This window comes from Artibeus jamaicensis, unplaced genomic scaffold, assembly GCF_021234435.1.
Source record: "Artibeus jamaicensis isolate MK-2021 breed Jamaican fruit bat unplaced genomic scaffold, CSHL_Jam_final contig_956, whole genome shotgun sequence".
Lineage (NCBI taxonomy): Eukaryota > Metazoa > Chordata > Mammalia > Chiroptera > Phyllostomidae > Artibeus > Artibeus jamaicensis.
This window is the reverse complement of record NW_026522021.1, coordinates 2,562,089-2,577,157: the sequence shown is the minus strand read 5'-3', so window position 1 is coordinate 2,577,157 and position 15,069 is coordinate 2,562,089. Positions and strand designations below refer to the sequence as shown.

General features: G+C 43.0%; 1 protein-coding gene across 1 annotated transcript; it reads right to left on the bottom strand.

Annotated features, from left to right (window-relative positions):
• Positions 1 to 5,276: 5,276 nt before the first annotated feature.
• LOC119041612 (gap junction gamma-3 protein-like) lies at positions 5,277 to 12,151 on the bottom strand. The gene is made up of 2 exons (XM_037134981.2): positions 12,109 to 12,151; positions 5,277 to 6,099 (listed from the first exon to the last, which is right to left on the bottom strand). Exon 2 carries the CDS (start codon positions 6,096 to 6,098, stop codon positions 5,277 to 5,279), a length of 822 nt encoding a protein of 273 aa, XP_036990876.2. The 5' UTR covers position 6,099; positions 12,109 to 12,151.
• Positions 12,152 to 15,069: the final 2,918 nt, after the last annotated feature.

Genomic DNA, 15,069 nt, shown 5'->3' with positions numbered 1-15,069 from the left:
AAGTGGTATCTCATTGTGGTTTTAATGTGCATCTGTCTGATAGCTAGTGATATTGAACATCTTTTCATGTGTCCCTGAATCTTCTGTATGTCCTCCTTGGAGAAATGTCTGTTCAAGTCCTTTGCCCACTTTTTAATTGGGTTGATTATCTTCTTAGAGTGGAGTCATGTAAGTTCTTTGTATATTTTGGAGATTAAACCCTTGTCTGAGGTATCATTGGCAAATATGTTTTCCCATACAGTTGGATCTCTTTTTAATTTAATACTGTTTTCTTTAGCCATGCAAAAGCTTTTAATTTTGATGAGATCCCATTTGTTTATTCTTTCTTTTATGTCCTTTGCTCTGGGGGACATATCAGTAAAAAAGTGGCTGCATGAAATATCTGAGATTTTCTTGCCAATGTTCTCCTCTAGGACTTTAATGGTGTCACAGCTTATATTTAAGTTTTATCCACCTTGAATTTATTTTGGTGTATGGTGTAAGTTGGTGCTTGAGTTTCATTTTTTTGCACATAGCTGTCCAGTTCTCCCAACACCATTTGTTGAAGAGGCTATTATTAGTCCATTTTGTGTTGCTGCCCCCTTTGTTGAATATTAATTGACTGTAGAGATTTGGGTTTATTTCTGGGCTGTCTGTTCTGTTCCATTGGTCTATGTGCCTGTTTTTATGCCAGCACCAGGCTGTTTTGATTACAGTGGCCTTGTAATACAGTTTAGTATCAGGTATTGTGATCCCTTCTACTTTGTTCTTCTTTCTCAAGATTGCAGCTGCTATTCAGGGTCGTTTATGATTCCATATAAATTTTTGAAGTGTTTGTTCTATATCTTTGAAATATGCCATTGATGCTTTAATAGGTATTGCATTGAATCTGTAAATTGCTTTGGGTAGTATGGACATTTTGATAATGTTAATTCTTCCAATCCATGAACATGGTATATGTTTCTTCAGTGTTATGTAGTTTTCTGCATACAGGTCCTTTACATCCTTGGTTAGGTGTATTCCTAGATATTTTATTTTTCCTTTTGCTATATCAAATGGGATTATTTTCTTGATTTCTGCTTCTGCTGTTTCATTGTTGGTATACAATAATGCCTTTGATTTCTGGATATTGACTTTGTAACCTGCTGTTCTGCCAAATTCATGTATTATAAGTAAAATTTTTTGAAACCAGCTTGGTTTTGACCATTGCAGTTGAATTTTCTCTTTCCAAATGTCTTAGCTATCATCAGGTTTAAGAGGTGAGGTTAAGAGTTGCAAGCTGACCTGGTGATTTAAGTGCTGGAGTCCTAGGCAAGCTGCATCTAGGAGGGCACTGTGGGCCCTCCTGAAGGACTAGAGGTATCTATGTAGCTGGGCCTGGAGTGGGGCTAATGAGGCACTAGGCCCTTTAGGCTTAGTGTCCCTGAAGCCCCTTTTTTTCCGTTTCATGCTCCAGGGAGAGGAACCTGTTCTCAGCTCCAACTCCAAGGTCTAGTTGAGTTCCTAGAAAAGCAGGATATCCTGCACCCCCACAAAACCCACCGACTCTCTGAAGCCCAGGGAACTTGAGAGCCAGCTTTCCATGATGCAAGCACGAGATGGAGTGTTAAGCCCCATCTCCTGCCACCCTGATTTCCCTCTTTCTTACCAAGCATAGGAAACTCTAGGTAGAGGAAGTCCATACTGAGGACGTGGGGCACATTCACCCCATGCTGATAGGGGTTCTAGTAGTTAAGTTAGGGGAAGGAATCTAGAGTTAGATGGTCTTCTCCACACTTGACTTTCCATCAGTCAAATTTTAGGTAGTTCAATTCCCAGAAGGTTGTAAGATGCTCTGAGCCAACTCTGGGAGATCTGCTGTGAGTGGCAGTCGTCTAAGATGCTGGAAAGGAGCAAATCCTGCAGCTTCTGGTGCTGGAGCAGCTTCTGATCCTCTTCTTTGATAGGATCAAGACCAGGATGTGAGAGCAATAGTCAGAGAGTAGTATAGCTGTTGTGAGGACATTGTGAAAGACCTAATAGCACCTGGAGAATGGGTGACAAGAAATGAAGTTTTTTAAGTGGGAATGGTTAAGATTCAGAAGCACAGATACATTGTCTTTTGGTACCCAGCTTGAAGACAGTGACCATCTTGCTATCCCAAGGAATGTCCATTGAGGCTTTCAACAAATAATATACTTGCCTACTTCGGGGAATTATCTGTTCCTCTTTAATGGATTTTCGATCTTGTATTTCTGAGGTACTTTCTTTTTTGTTTATTCTTCCCACTTTGTTCCTTTACTTATGAATGAAGTCTTTAATTCCTCTTGTGTCCCAATATCAGACACTGCCTTTCCCATGATTTGCTCAATGAGTATTTACTGAATGTATGACTAAATGATTGGAAAGGGAGTTTCCACAATTTCTGTTTTGGGGTTTTTGATAAAAGTCCTATAGCATACCTAGTTTTAAAATGTTTAAATTATACAACTAAGAAGTTCATTTTTCACAAATTGGGATGCTATATTGAGAAAAAACTGGGTCTTTCTGAGTCTTAATATGGACTGAGGAGGAAATGTTCTTATCAGTTACTAATGTTTGCCATGAGTGTTTGTGAGGGGACAGTGTGAGTATGTGTCTGTATGTCTGTCTGCCTGTGTATTTAGTGACAGAAATGAGGACCTATGTCTTATTAAAGTCCTATGTCTTCAGTCCTACCATACTCCTGAAATGGATGTCCTTCTTTACTGAAAATATTGAGATACCCTGATTCACAATTTTATTCATCTGGAATTACAGGGGACCCCAAGTAGCCAAGCAATCTTGAAAAATAAGAACAAAGTAGAAGTACTCACACTTCCCAATTTCGAATTTGTTGCAAAGCTACAGTAATCAAAACACGTGGTACTGGCATAAGGATAGAATAGACATCAATGGAATTGTATTAGGAAAATTTCCTGGGGCCAAGAGACTGGAGAAAGAGGCTGACAACTCCAGGATTACATCAAGAGTTTTTTTAAAAAGTACTTACACATGAGGCATGTCTTGGGCAGCAGCAGGACAACGTGGATATCCTCCATGCCATGTGGCAGGCACTAAAGGGCTTCCTAGCACAGGGCAGGAAGGATAGTGGTACTGGGGTGTGACCAGCCACAGAGAGGGGGGAAACATCTTATATGCTTGTCCAGCATAGAGCAAAGCCCTGTTTCAGGAACCAGCATGCCTTGGGTATAGAATAGGGGTTGATTGGATATTTTCTGAGGGAATTTATGGGAAGCTATCTCTGTTCTGGTCCAAATCTAGCTGGATCTAGCTTAAGGATCCAAAGCAGTCACATATGGGACATTCTCTCCTCCATAAATAAAATTGAGAATACAGAAAAATTTTCATATATCTACAAGCAATTGATTTTCAACAAGGATGCCAAAGCAATGTTTGGGGTTATGGAGGTTTGGAGATAATATCTAAGGCTCATAGGGTTTCCTTTTGAGTTGATGAACATTTTCTAAAATTGTTTGTGTTAATGGATGCACAACTCTCTGACTATACTAAAAGCCATTGAATTGTATACTATAGTTGGATGAATTATATGGCACATGAAATATATATACGTATGTGTGTGTATCAATAAAGCTGTTAAAAAAGGGATACTATCAAGGAGGAATAACAAGCGATGACATTGGCTTTCTTCTCTTCTTTCTCACTTGGCTGGGCTCTGGCTATAGCAGATAAGCAATTCTTTATGAAACACTTATATAGCAAAAAGAAAAATTCTTATTTTACTAGTTGTTGCCAAAGTGTCTCTTGGAAAACCAAATATCTTTCCTTAGGGATGTGCCTTCTTAATTTACTTGGGGATAATTTAGGATCGAGGAGGAGAAAACAAAACTAGGTAACTACTCTTCATTGAGAATTCAGGGACAAGAAGAACTGAGGAGGGAGGCGTTTCTGCTGAAAGGTGGGAGGCCAGAACACTCTTGGACAGAAATGACAGAAAGACTCAAAAGAGAAACCTGCTGTTCATTCACCTTTAAATTACCTCCCAATCACACTATGATGTAAACATCCCTGTTACCCCTGAATCAGCATTAGAACTCTTCTAGCTTGTCTGTGTGGTATGAGGGATAGGAGTTTAAAAAGTAGGGACTTAACACCACATATAAGGTGCTGCTGTGCTAGAGCCAATGGAGCAGCTGCTGTGAACCAAGAAGAGATTGAGAATTGAGCAGAAATCAGAGCTGTCAGTGGTCCAGGGGACATAATCCTCTGAATTCACAGTAATCTTCCTAAAGGTTGTGGCCACGTGTTTGAATAAATCTAATCTACATATAAATGCTGGACACTGCATTACATATGCTTAGAAGGCCAGAGGTTCTGGATAAGACAAATGCAGCAAGACTGTGGGTGTTCAGGGTTACAGGACTTTGAATTTGGGGGGAGCAGAGACTGTGGAACAACAGGAGAGAGATAAGTAGAGTCACTGAGACAGGAAGGAGGATTGTCTTTAGCAACAAGAATAACACCAACAGTAATCAATCTTTATTGCACAGGACAAAGGAGAGGCATGGTTTTATGGAGGTTTCTGCTGGCTGACTCTGGAACAAAGTCCATAAAATTGTGATGCTGGCACCAGAGAATTCTGGTGAGAAGGCACAAGCAGTAGTTCTTCAGGGAAATGCTTTAAGCAGCATGGCACACTCTAGCCCTTAAATATGCTTCAACAGCCTCTAACTCATCACAGAGGTAAATCCCCATTCACTGGGTGTTGGGGAGAAGATCCAGTCATAGGGTTTTCTTCAGAGTTGAGCCAGGTGTCTTTATAACTCTGCAAAGTAGAGAATCAAGCAGAAGCTGAGACTATTTCTACATGGGAAGAGATGTCAATGGAAGAGCACTCTGGTGATGGTTTATCAGAAAGAGTCATCATATTGACAGGGTTGGGGCTTGGCTGGGAGCAGAGGTCAGAACATCTACCTAGAACCTAGTTTTCTACTTTGTTAATTGAATTTATAGGAGTGATATTGGTTTATACAATTACATAGGTTTCAAGTGTACAAATCTATAATACAGCATCTGTATATTGTTTGCGTATTCACAACCCAAGTCAGTTCATCACCATTTATGGCCCACTATACCCACTTCTACCTTTCTCCACCCCTTTTTCCCTCTGGTAATCACTATGCCCTTGTCTGTGTCTATGAGTGTTTTTTGTTTGGTCTGTTTTGCATAATCCCTTCACCTTTTTCTACTTTGTAACATGTGGGAGTGGTACTTCCCAGAGGGAAGAGATCCACTGAAGGGAATCATCAGGACAAGCATCAGACAAAGAAGAATAAAAGGACATCAGTGCCCTTCTCACCTGCTGTTTGGAATTGGTCTTTTGATTCCACCACTGGGAAGTTATCATTTGGTTCCTTGTGTTTCCTGGTGCTCTCTGAAGTTGGGACATCAGAACAGGAAGATTTTTGCTTCCAGGCCTGCCACCATCTCCTCAGGCCCAAAAGCACAAGCTCCAAAAGAGTAAAGAAGAGACAGAGCCCACTGACCCCAAACATGGTCTTTAGGAAAATGGTCTTCTCAGTGGGGCGGGACAGATTACAGGTTATACTGCCAAGGCAAGGCTCCCGACGACATGCAAAGGAGCTGGGCATCTTGAACCCATACAGATGGTACTGTCCCCCCAAGGCTGCCCCCTCAAGGGCCAGTCGCACCCCCAGCTGTGCCACATAGGCCCAGAGCAGCCTGGGCCTTTCAGCCCCTGAGGCATCCATGCTGCCCTGTCCTTGTTGGATCAGGGTCTCCTCTTCCTTCTTCACCTTTCCCGAGTCTTCCCAATGCCAGATGCCATGATACATGGTGAAACCCATGTAGAGGGCACTGGGCACAGCCACCAAGATGACCTGGAAGGCCCAGAAGCGCAGTGGGGAGAGGGGGTGGAAGGCATCGTAGCAGGCTGCCTTGCAGCCTGGCTGCTGGGTGTGACAGACGAATTCGCTCTGCTCATCGCCATAGACCCCGGTCCCAGTGGCAGCCAGCAGCACAAGGCGGAAGCCCAGGACCACGGGAAGAAGGAGGCGCCCCACGGGGGTGGAGTGCCAGCTCTCCTCAGCCACTAGCCACCTCAGGAACCTGCCACACATCCTGTTAGGGAGCACAGGACAATGATGAATATAGATGTGTTGCTTACAGTCCTTTAGGGGGGGCCATAGGCCACCTTTTCACTCTGACTTCAAAGATCGGTAACATAAGTTTTCTTGCTCTTCTCCAAGGATCTGGTTGATCAAATATTAAAACTCTGATTTCACCTATTCATATACTGAGTCATCTTTGTAAAATAATAATTGCGAGTAACTGTGGGTGTGGCTCTCTTCTGTCCTCTGTTCACCACTGCAGTGAAGAGCAACTCTCAGTGTTGGGTAGAGACCAGGGTCTGTCTCACCTTTTTCCCTCCTTCCCTCCCACCCTAAATAGGCTAAATAGTAAGAGACCAGTGTCCTCTGAGAACTAATACTTCTCCAAGTGATGTCTGCCAGCTCTGATGCTATTGTCAACACCATCTGAACAAAATTATTGCTGAACTTGTGGAAAAAGTGCATTCTCTTGCTTTCTGCTTTTCTCTGGCTCATTGCCCTCAGATACTCACAGGTGTGTTGGGCTGGCCTCTGCTTCTACCACAAAGTAAAACTGAGATGTGGTTAGGTTAGGGGGCTCCCTGGGGAACAAGTGAAGAGAGTACGTCTGAAGGCTTGCTTTAGTCTAATGTTCTTTAGCCTAAAAAAAGGAGAACTTTTTAAAATAAAACACAGCAGAATCTACTAGTTAAATGTAATGGGGTTTGGTCAAAGCCAGGATTGATTGAAAAAAATTTTAAATTTTATTCTCCTCTGCCATTGTTCCTAGGGCTCATATCTCCTTTACGGTAAGAGGTCGTCATGATTAGGAACAGATTTCAGCAACTCCTCAATTCTCTGGAGAAAATATCGTTGTGCTAACAGCCCAGTTTGTCCTCTTTATCTTTGTTCCAATTAGCAGTCTTCCTCAGTGCCCAGTCACTTTTTCTAATCATCACCATTAAACCCAAACTCTTACACTCCTGGCTCCCCTCACTCTTACAAGACCACACAAACCTCTTATTCTACAGGGAAACTAGGAACTTTGTGAGGTGAATCCTCATAGCTACCACTTCTCTTATCTTCATAGTCACTTCTTTCTATAGCATCTTAGAAAAAGAAGTGGCCCTACTCTTGTCCAAGGTTGTTCTCCCTTCCAAATCTGTGTCTTTGGGTCTCTCCTTTTTGGATTCTTCAAGGATTTGATCCCTAAATTACCTTTCCTCTAACTCATACCACCCTTATTTCCTGACTATGAACTTGCTTAGGTCTTCCCCCTTTAACTCTAGTAGTAATAACCTGAATTTCTAAGTTAATACGGCAGCAAATGAAACATGCTTAATTTGTACTGTATCAGCTTTCCAATTATAATACTCACAAAGATGCACAAAACAATTTTAAATGGGCATTAGTGTCATAAACTGTAGATAAGAACAGGCCATATGGGAAAACTTAGGCAGAACAGTCACTTCTGTACAACTGGCAGGGATGGATTAAGATGCTTCCAAAGGTTCCATTTGACCAAAGAAATATGTCCCCATCCACTGACTGTAAGAAACCATATTTTGAGCCACTAGAAATCAAGAGTTTGACTCTCTGCCTGCTCCTCAGTCCCTATCTTTCTACCCTCATCATAGATTGTGAAGACTCAGAAGTACGTCAGTGATGAAATTTCTATAAAATTGGGTTAAAATTTTTAGGAGAAACCTACTTCAGCCTTTAGAAAGATGCAAAATTGTCCTCATGAGTAAAGAAGGCAAATTGAAGATAGAGATTTATCTACTTTCATTGCCAAGACTTTTCAAAAATGACAGTAAATAGATTTTTAAACATATAAACCAACCAGAAATAGAGTTGGAGAAATGTGGTCAGTAGCACAACTAAAATCTGTGTTGAAGACAATAGGACAGATTCTGAGGAAAATCAAACTGTGGTGCTAAAAGTACATTGGGTAATTTTTCAGAATTCAGAAGAAGAGAATAGTTGAAAATAATAAAAGGCAAATAGATAAGGAAACAAAACCTATTTTCTAATTCAAAAATCAAGACAACAGTAAAACAAAAACACTAGTTTACCTTTTGGATGAAAACAAGCATTTAGTGAAGTGCCCAGGGGAAAGAAACAGTTTCCCAATCAATGCTTAATGAGAGAACTTCCACCAAGATGGAGGCATAGGTAGAAATACCTTGTGTCCGCACACAACCAAATCTAAAAACAACAATAAACGCAACAAAACCACACAGAAAATCGACAATACGGAGTCCGAAAACAACGAAATGCTCAGCTAAACCGGTAAGAGGGGTGAAACCAGCAGCAGAGTGGGTTGGCCAAAAAGATCCCTGACCGGGTGGTGTGCAAGCAGCCAAAGGCACAGATCCCAGGTGCAGGCCAGCTACGGGCAGACACAGGGAAGAGGCATGGCTGGCTGTCTGCTGTCGGTCGAGCATTTGTGTGCAGATAAACCAGTGAAGAGTCCAGCATTGAGACCACACAGCGCAGGGCCGCAGGCTCGCACATTTCCGCTTGAATAAACAGGCTGGGGCAAGCGGTGGGACAGACTTGGCGAGAGGACCGCCATTGCTCCCTCTCTGACCCTGCCCCCACATACAGCAATACAAACCAGCAACCTGGGTGGCCCCGCCCTGGTAAACAACTAAGGTTCCACTCCTCATACTTAATGGGCGCAAACAGACCAAAACATGGCTCAAGAAGAACTCAGAGCCCCAGAGCCCATAAATCTAAGTGATGAAGAAATAGTCAAACTTTCAGATGCACAGTTCAAAACACTCGTGATCAGGATGCTCACAGAACTGGTGGATTTTAGTCACAAATTAGAGAAACATATGAAAGCTAAACTAATAGAAATGAATGGTAATGTACAGGAAACCAACAGTAATGAAAAGGAGATTGGGACTCAAATCAAGGGAGTAGACCAGAAGGAAGGAAAAAATGACCAAACAGAAGAATATGAAGAAACAAGAATTCAAAAAAATGAGGAGAGGCTTAGGAACCTCCAGAACATCTTTAAACATTCCAACATTCGAATTATAGGGGTACCAGAAGGGGAAGAGGAACAGTCATGAAGGGAAACCTTATTTGAACAAATAATAAAAGAGAACTTCCCCATTCTGGCAAAGGAAATAGACTTCCAGGAAATCCAGGAAGCTCAGAGAGTCCCAAAGAAGTCGGACCCAAGAAGGAATACACCAAGGCACATCATCATTACATTAGCCAAGATTAAAATGAAGGAGAGAATCCTAGAAGCAGCAAGAGATAAGGGGACTGTCACCTACAAAGGAGTTCCCATCAGACTGTCAGCAGATTTCTCAAAAGAGACCTTACAGGCAAGAAGGGGCTGGAAAGAAGTATTCCAAGTCATGAAAGCCAAAGACCTACAACCAAGATTGCTCTATCCAGCAAAGTTTTCATTTAGAGTAGAAGGACAGATAAAGTGCTTCTCAGATAAGGTCAAGCTAAAGGAGTTCATCATCACCAAGCCCTTATTATATGAAATGTTAAAGGGACTTACCTAAGAAAAAGAAGATAAAAAAGATGAACAGTGAAAGGACAGCAAACTCACAGTTATCAACAACCACACCTAAAACAAAAGCAAATTAAGAGGACAGCTAGATCAGGAGTGAACCATAGAAATGAAGATCACATGGAGGATTAGCAACAGAGGAATGGGAGAAGGAGAAGGGGGGAGAAGGTACAGAAAATAAGTAGCATAGACAGTAGATAGAAAATAGATAGGGGGGAGGGTAAGAATAGTAGGGGAAATACAGAATCTAAAGAACTTGAGACACGTGTTCATGAACTAAAGTGGGGGGAATGGTGGCAGAGGGGTGTGCAGGGTGGAGGGGAACGGAGGGGATAGAACAAATGTAATGGCATAATCGTTTAAAAAATGCTTAATTAAATTTTGTTTGGAGAGATACTGAGCTCCATGAAATATCAAAAAGAAGATCAAGTCCAATGCTGGTTTTAGGTTTCTCAACCTTGTCAATTTTGACAGTTGGGGCCTGATAATTTTTGTTTGGGGGCACAGGGGATGCTGTCCTGTGTGTTGTGAGATGTTTAGCAGCATTCCAAGCCTCTGTCCATTAGATGCCAGTAGCACACTTCCCTCTCACCCACAAATGTCCCCAGATATTTCTAAATGTCTCTTGGGGGTCACATTCACCCTGGTTGAGAACCACTGCTTTAGGGTAGCACCGGTCCATTATCTCTCCACTGATGGCTTCAGTTACCAGCTCTGTCTCTGTAAGGCAAGACGTCTGTACCAGAGCATCTCCAAGGGCTTTTGTTGAGTGGGACATGATAATCCACCCATTTCCATGCTGGTCGTGAATGCTCCTTCAACCAGTCCCATCAGTGAGGATGCCTGCAGCCCCTCCCTGCCTCATAAGTCAGGGGTAGGGGGTTGGGGGATCTAACCTGGGGAGGCAGCTCTGGGGCTTTGAGGATTTCTGTTCTGGCTCTCTTGGAGTGTTATCAGACTGAATTCTAGTACGGTCAATTTTCAAGTTTTGCTCTCAGCCTCCTCATTTCAAAGTGCAGGCCCAGCATCCTCTAAAGCACAAGTGGCAAACACAAGTCCCAAGGGCTGAATCTGGCCCTCCACCTTGTCTTACCTGGCCTGGCACCTTGTTTCTACCAAGATCCTTGACCCTAGTTAAGGAATAGTTACATTTATACAGTCCTAAAATTACATTCGGCCCTTTGAAGGTAACCACGAGGCTGATGTGGCCCCCAGTGAAAATGAGTTTGACACCCCTCCTCTAAAGACTTCCAGCACATTCCCAGCAGAACTGCAATTTAACACAGAGCAGGCCTGGCATATTTTAAGTGTTGGGAATTTAATTAGTTCCCAGAGGCCCAGTCTCTAGTTCTTCTCTCTGCACTGTGCCCACCCAAGACCCAGCCAGACACACAAATGTCCTCTGCGAGGCTCTAGGAACTGAACTGGGGTCTCCAGAGCTCACCACAGAGCTTTAGCGGTTTAGAAGGGACAGAAGAAAACGGAGGACAAGAGAACTTGCCTAACAACCCCTTAGTTTGGAGCCCCCATATCTAATTTTGAGTGACCTTCCTGTCCTTGGCCCCATGGCTGTTATCACCAAAACAATACCTATTCTACATATTCCTGGGTCTCGTATTCAGGCAAAACTGTGCTCCATCTCCCAAAGTCTGCAGACCAAAGGGAGTTTCCTATAGGCCAGAGCCTAAACACAGTCCCTCCTCCTTCATCCCCTGAGTTCCTGTGACTTTGTGGTTCCCCACCCCCACTCTCTTCCTGCAGTCCCCAGTGCACCTGTCTCATTCTCTGAGACCCACACCCTCCTCCTATAAACAGGTCTGCAGCTCCATCCACCGGGACCAGTGACCCAGGGTGAACTTCAGGACCTAGGGAGCTAAGGGTTAAGCATTACTGGCAAAGTTCAGCTCAAGGGACACCTCTTTCTAGGACTGGAGAAATAGTTTGCAGATAAATCTATCTGGGAGAAAATTGGTTGGATCTGAGCCCTGTTAAGACTTTAATCAGGGGAGCAATACCTGTGAGCTCAATAGTTGGGAGAGGGAGGAAAGCCGAGAGTTCAAATATGTAGATAGATTTTTAAATTCCATCATGATTATGGTAAGAATTTTTTCTAAGCATCTATTCTTTTGGAGAAAATTTTCAGGATTCCATCAATGGCAGAATTCATCTCAGACAGTTAGGGTATGACTGAAGGATGTCCACTGAGGACAGTGCTGGATCCCACTCACTGGTCCCATCCCACCCCACCTGGCCTGGAAAACATTCTAGATTCTTTCATTCAAAGTGTGGTCCATGTGAAGCAGAACAGGCATCACCATGTATGCAGACTCAGGCTGAATCCCAGCTTGGCCAATTAAATCTGAACTTTAATAATACCCCCAGGTCAGTGGTGCACACATTGGAGTTGATGGAAGCAGTGTAGAGCTCCAAGCAGCCCCCACCACCTCTGACCCCCAGCCCTGCCATCCCAGCTGCCCCTGTCCCAGCATGAGCACTCACCTGGCAGCTTTGAGCAGAAGTACCAGCAGCAGGAGGAGACAGAATCAGCTTCAGGCCAGAGCTCACAGGGTCCCAGCTCTGCCCTAGGTCCTGCCTCCTGCCACCGCCCACCTCTCCCCCTCCCCTTTTCATTCCTGGCAGCCTTAGTGAAGGGTAAAAGAATTGCAGCTGGAGGAGCAGGCAGCCCTGCCTTTAAAGAATGGGCTGTGGAGAATAACTCTGTTGTTGAGGGTGAGGGTACGTGTCCTAACTGAACTGAAACAGGACTTTTCAGATCGTCGGAAAGGGGGCAATGACTTCAGCATGTTTCCAACATGAGTGAGGGCTTGCCACCAACAACAGATAGAATATCCTGAAGTTTATCTCAGGATGTCCTCTCCTGTTGGCTGGGAGAAAGAGCACAGTTTTCTCCCCACAACACAATGGGGTATCTGCTCCATGCACCTTCTGCAACTCCAGGAGCCCATCTCCTCTCCTCCTGGCCCAATGAGAACTATGATGCCTGCCCCCATCCCCATTCTTGCCGCATAGCTAGAGCCAGGATCCCCTCCAAAGAATGGTAAGGGGCAAGGCTGGGAGAGCAGGTGGGTGGGTGGGTGGGTGGGAGAGTAACTCACAAGTGCAGAGTGAGGGATCTGTTTACTCTGTCGCAGCTCCCAGGGCCAACATTGCCCTCCTCAAGGAGAAGAGTCGGAGGGGACCTCAGTTCTTGATTCTGCCCCTGTGGCTATTTGGGGCATCATTCCACTGTTTTCTAACACTTAATATTGTCATTGAGGAGTCTAAGTTCAGCTGGATAGACTTCTTTCACCATTTAAGTGATCTGATCTTTTTTGACAGTTTGTCAAATGGATTCTTTTTTCTTTTTAACCTTTGAAGCCTATTCACTTCTCCAGGGGATTCTGTTAAGCACAACATAAAATAAACTCACACTAGCTCTCTCCTGGGCATGCTCACATCTGGTCCACAGGAAGTATACGCATCCTTAGGGCCAACAAACGGGGCATGCAGGCCTATTTCAATGCAGCCACATCTCCTCCATTCATTGCCTGGGAATGCTGTCTTTTGCCTTTTTGATGTATCAAGCAGGAGTCAGTCATTGGAGCTCCTCTCATCAGGCTCTGGATCCAGAAGGCAGCACCCTCAGGCCTTTGTCTTGGGGAGAACTAACAGCACATCTCTTTCCAAAGGTAGTCTCTCTCCCAGGATAACCCTTTCACTCTCTGATTTCCAACAACTCTGTCATTTTATAAAACTTTGACATGGGTGTACAGTTTAAGAGTGACATAATTTGCTTTTCCTTTGAAGTAATGCATCTCAGACTAACAAATCACTTTAGAATGTCATTTGTGTTATATAGTCTTAAAACATTGTTCAAAATTCCAGCCAAGATTTCCAACTTAATATTTTGTACCCTAATATTTATTCAGTGCTTAATAAATGAGGGATATTCTAAGTCTCTGTGGCTATTGATTCACTTATCCCTTTTAACAGCTTTTGGTATAAGTACTATTATTACAAAGTAGAGAAATGAAGAATAGAGAAGCTAAGGAACTTAACTTATTCAAGGTCGACCAGCTAGCGGATGGAGAAGCTGGGATTTGAACAAGCAATCTGCAATTCTCTGCTTACATTTCCCACATTTTAATGACCAACTCTGCTATCCACCCTGGATCCCAGCCAAAAAAACTTGGGTATCATCACTGACATCTCCTTCAATGACCACCTTATTGACCTACCACCTATGCAGATACTGTCCCTGGAATTTAGAAGGGGCCATAGTTCAAAACTGAATTAATGGAATGCCATCCTACTATCTCTGCCTCTAGGCTTGTCCGCCTCTAATTCATTCTCTGCATTTCAGAAAGAATATTTAACTCAACTCTTGTTTATTTATTTGTTTATTTTAAGATTTTATTTATTTACTTTAGAGGGGAAGGGAAGGAGAAAGGGAGAGAAATATCAAGGTATGGTTGCCTCTTGTACATCCCCTGCTGGGAACTTGATCCTCTTGTTCACAGGCCCGTGTTTAATCCACTGAGCTATACCAGCCAGGGCTCAACTCTTATTTAGATTTACCAACATGTTTACCAGCTTCTTTGCTCAATGTTGCTTCTTGAACCCCATACCTTCCTTCTGGATTAAATTTTCTTCTTTTCTACTTATTTTTATCATTTTTTAATTAATGTTTGAATACAGTTGTCTCCATTTTTCCCACGACCACTTTCCCCCGCCCCACCCAACTCCACCTCTCACCCTCAATCCTACCCTCCTTTGGCTTTGTCCATGGATCCTTTATACATGTTCTTTGATGATTCTTTCCCTTCTTTCCCCCATTATTTTCTTCCCCTCTCCCCTCTGGTTACTGTCAGTTTGTTTTTTATTTCCATGTCTCTGGTTCTATTCTGCTTGCTTGTTTATTTTGTTGATTAGGTTCCACTTATAGGTGAGATCATATGGTATTTGTTTTTCACTGCCTGGCTTACTTCACTTAGCATAATGCTCTCTAGTTTCATCTATGCTATTGTGAAGGGTAGGAGGTCCTTTATTTCTGCTGCATAGTATTCCATTGTGTAAATGTACCACAGTTTTTTGATCCACTCATTTACTGATGGGCACCTAGGCTGCTTCTAGCACTTGGCTATTAATGAAACTGCCTTTTGACCCAGCAATTCCACTGCTGGGATTATACCCTAAGAATCCTAAAACACTAATTCAAAAGAACCTACACACCCCAATGTTCTTTTTTATTTTTTTAACCATCAATCACTTTTTTACATATGTAGTGTTAAGTATATTCACATTGTTGTGCAGAGATCTCCACAAGTCTTTCATCTAGCAAAACCAAAACTTTGTACCCATTGCTCCCTCCCCTTCCCCCCTGGAAACCATCATTCTACTTCCTGTTTCTATGAAGTTGGCTATTTAGATACTGCATATCAGTGGAATCATACAGCATTT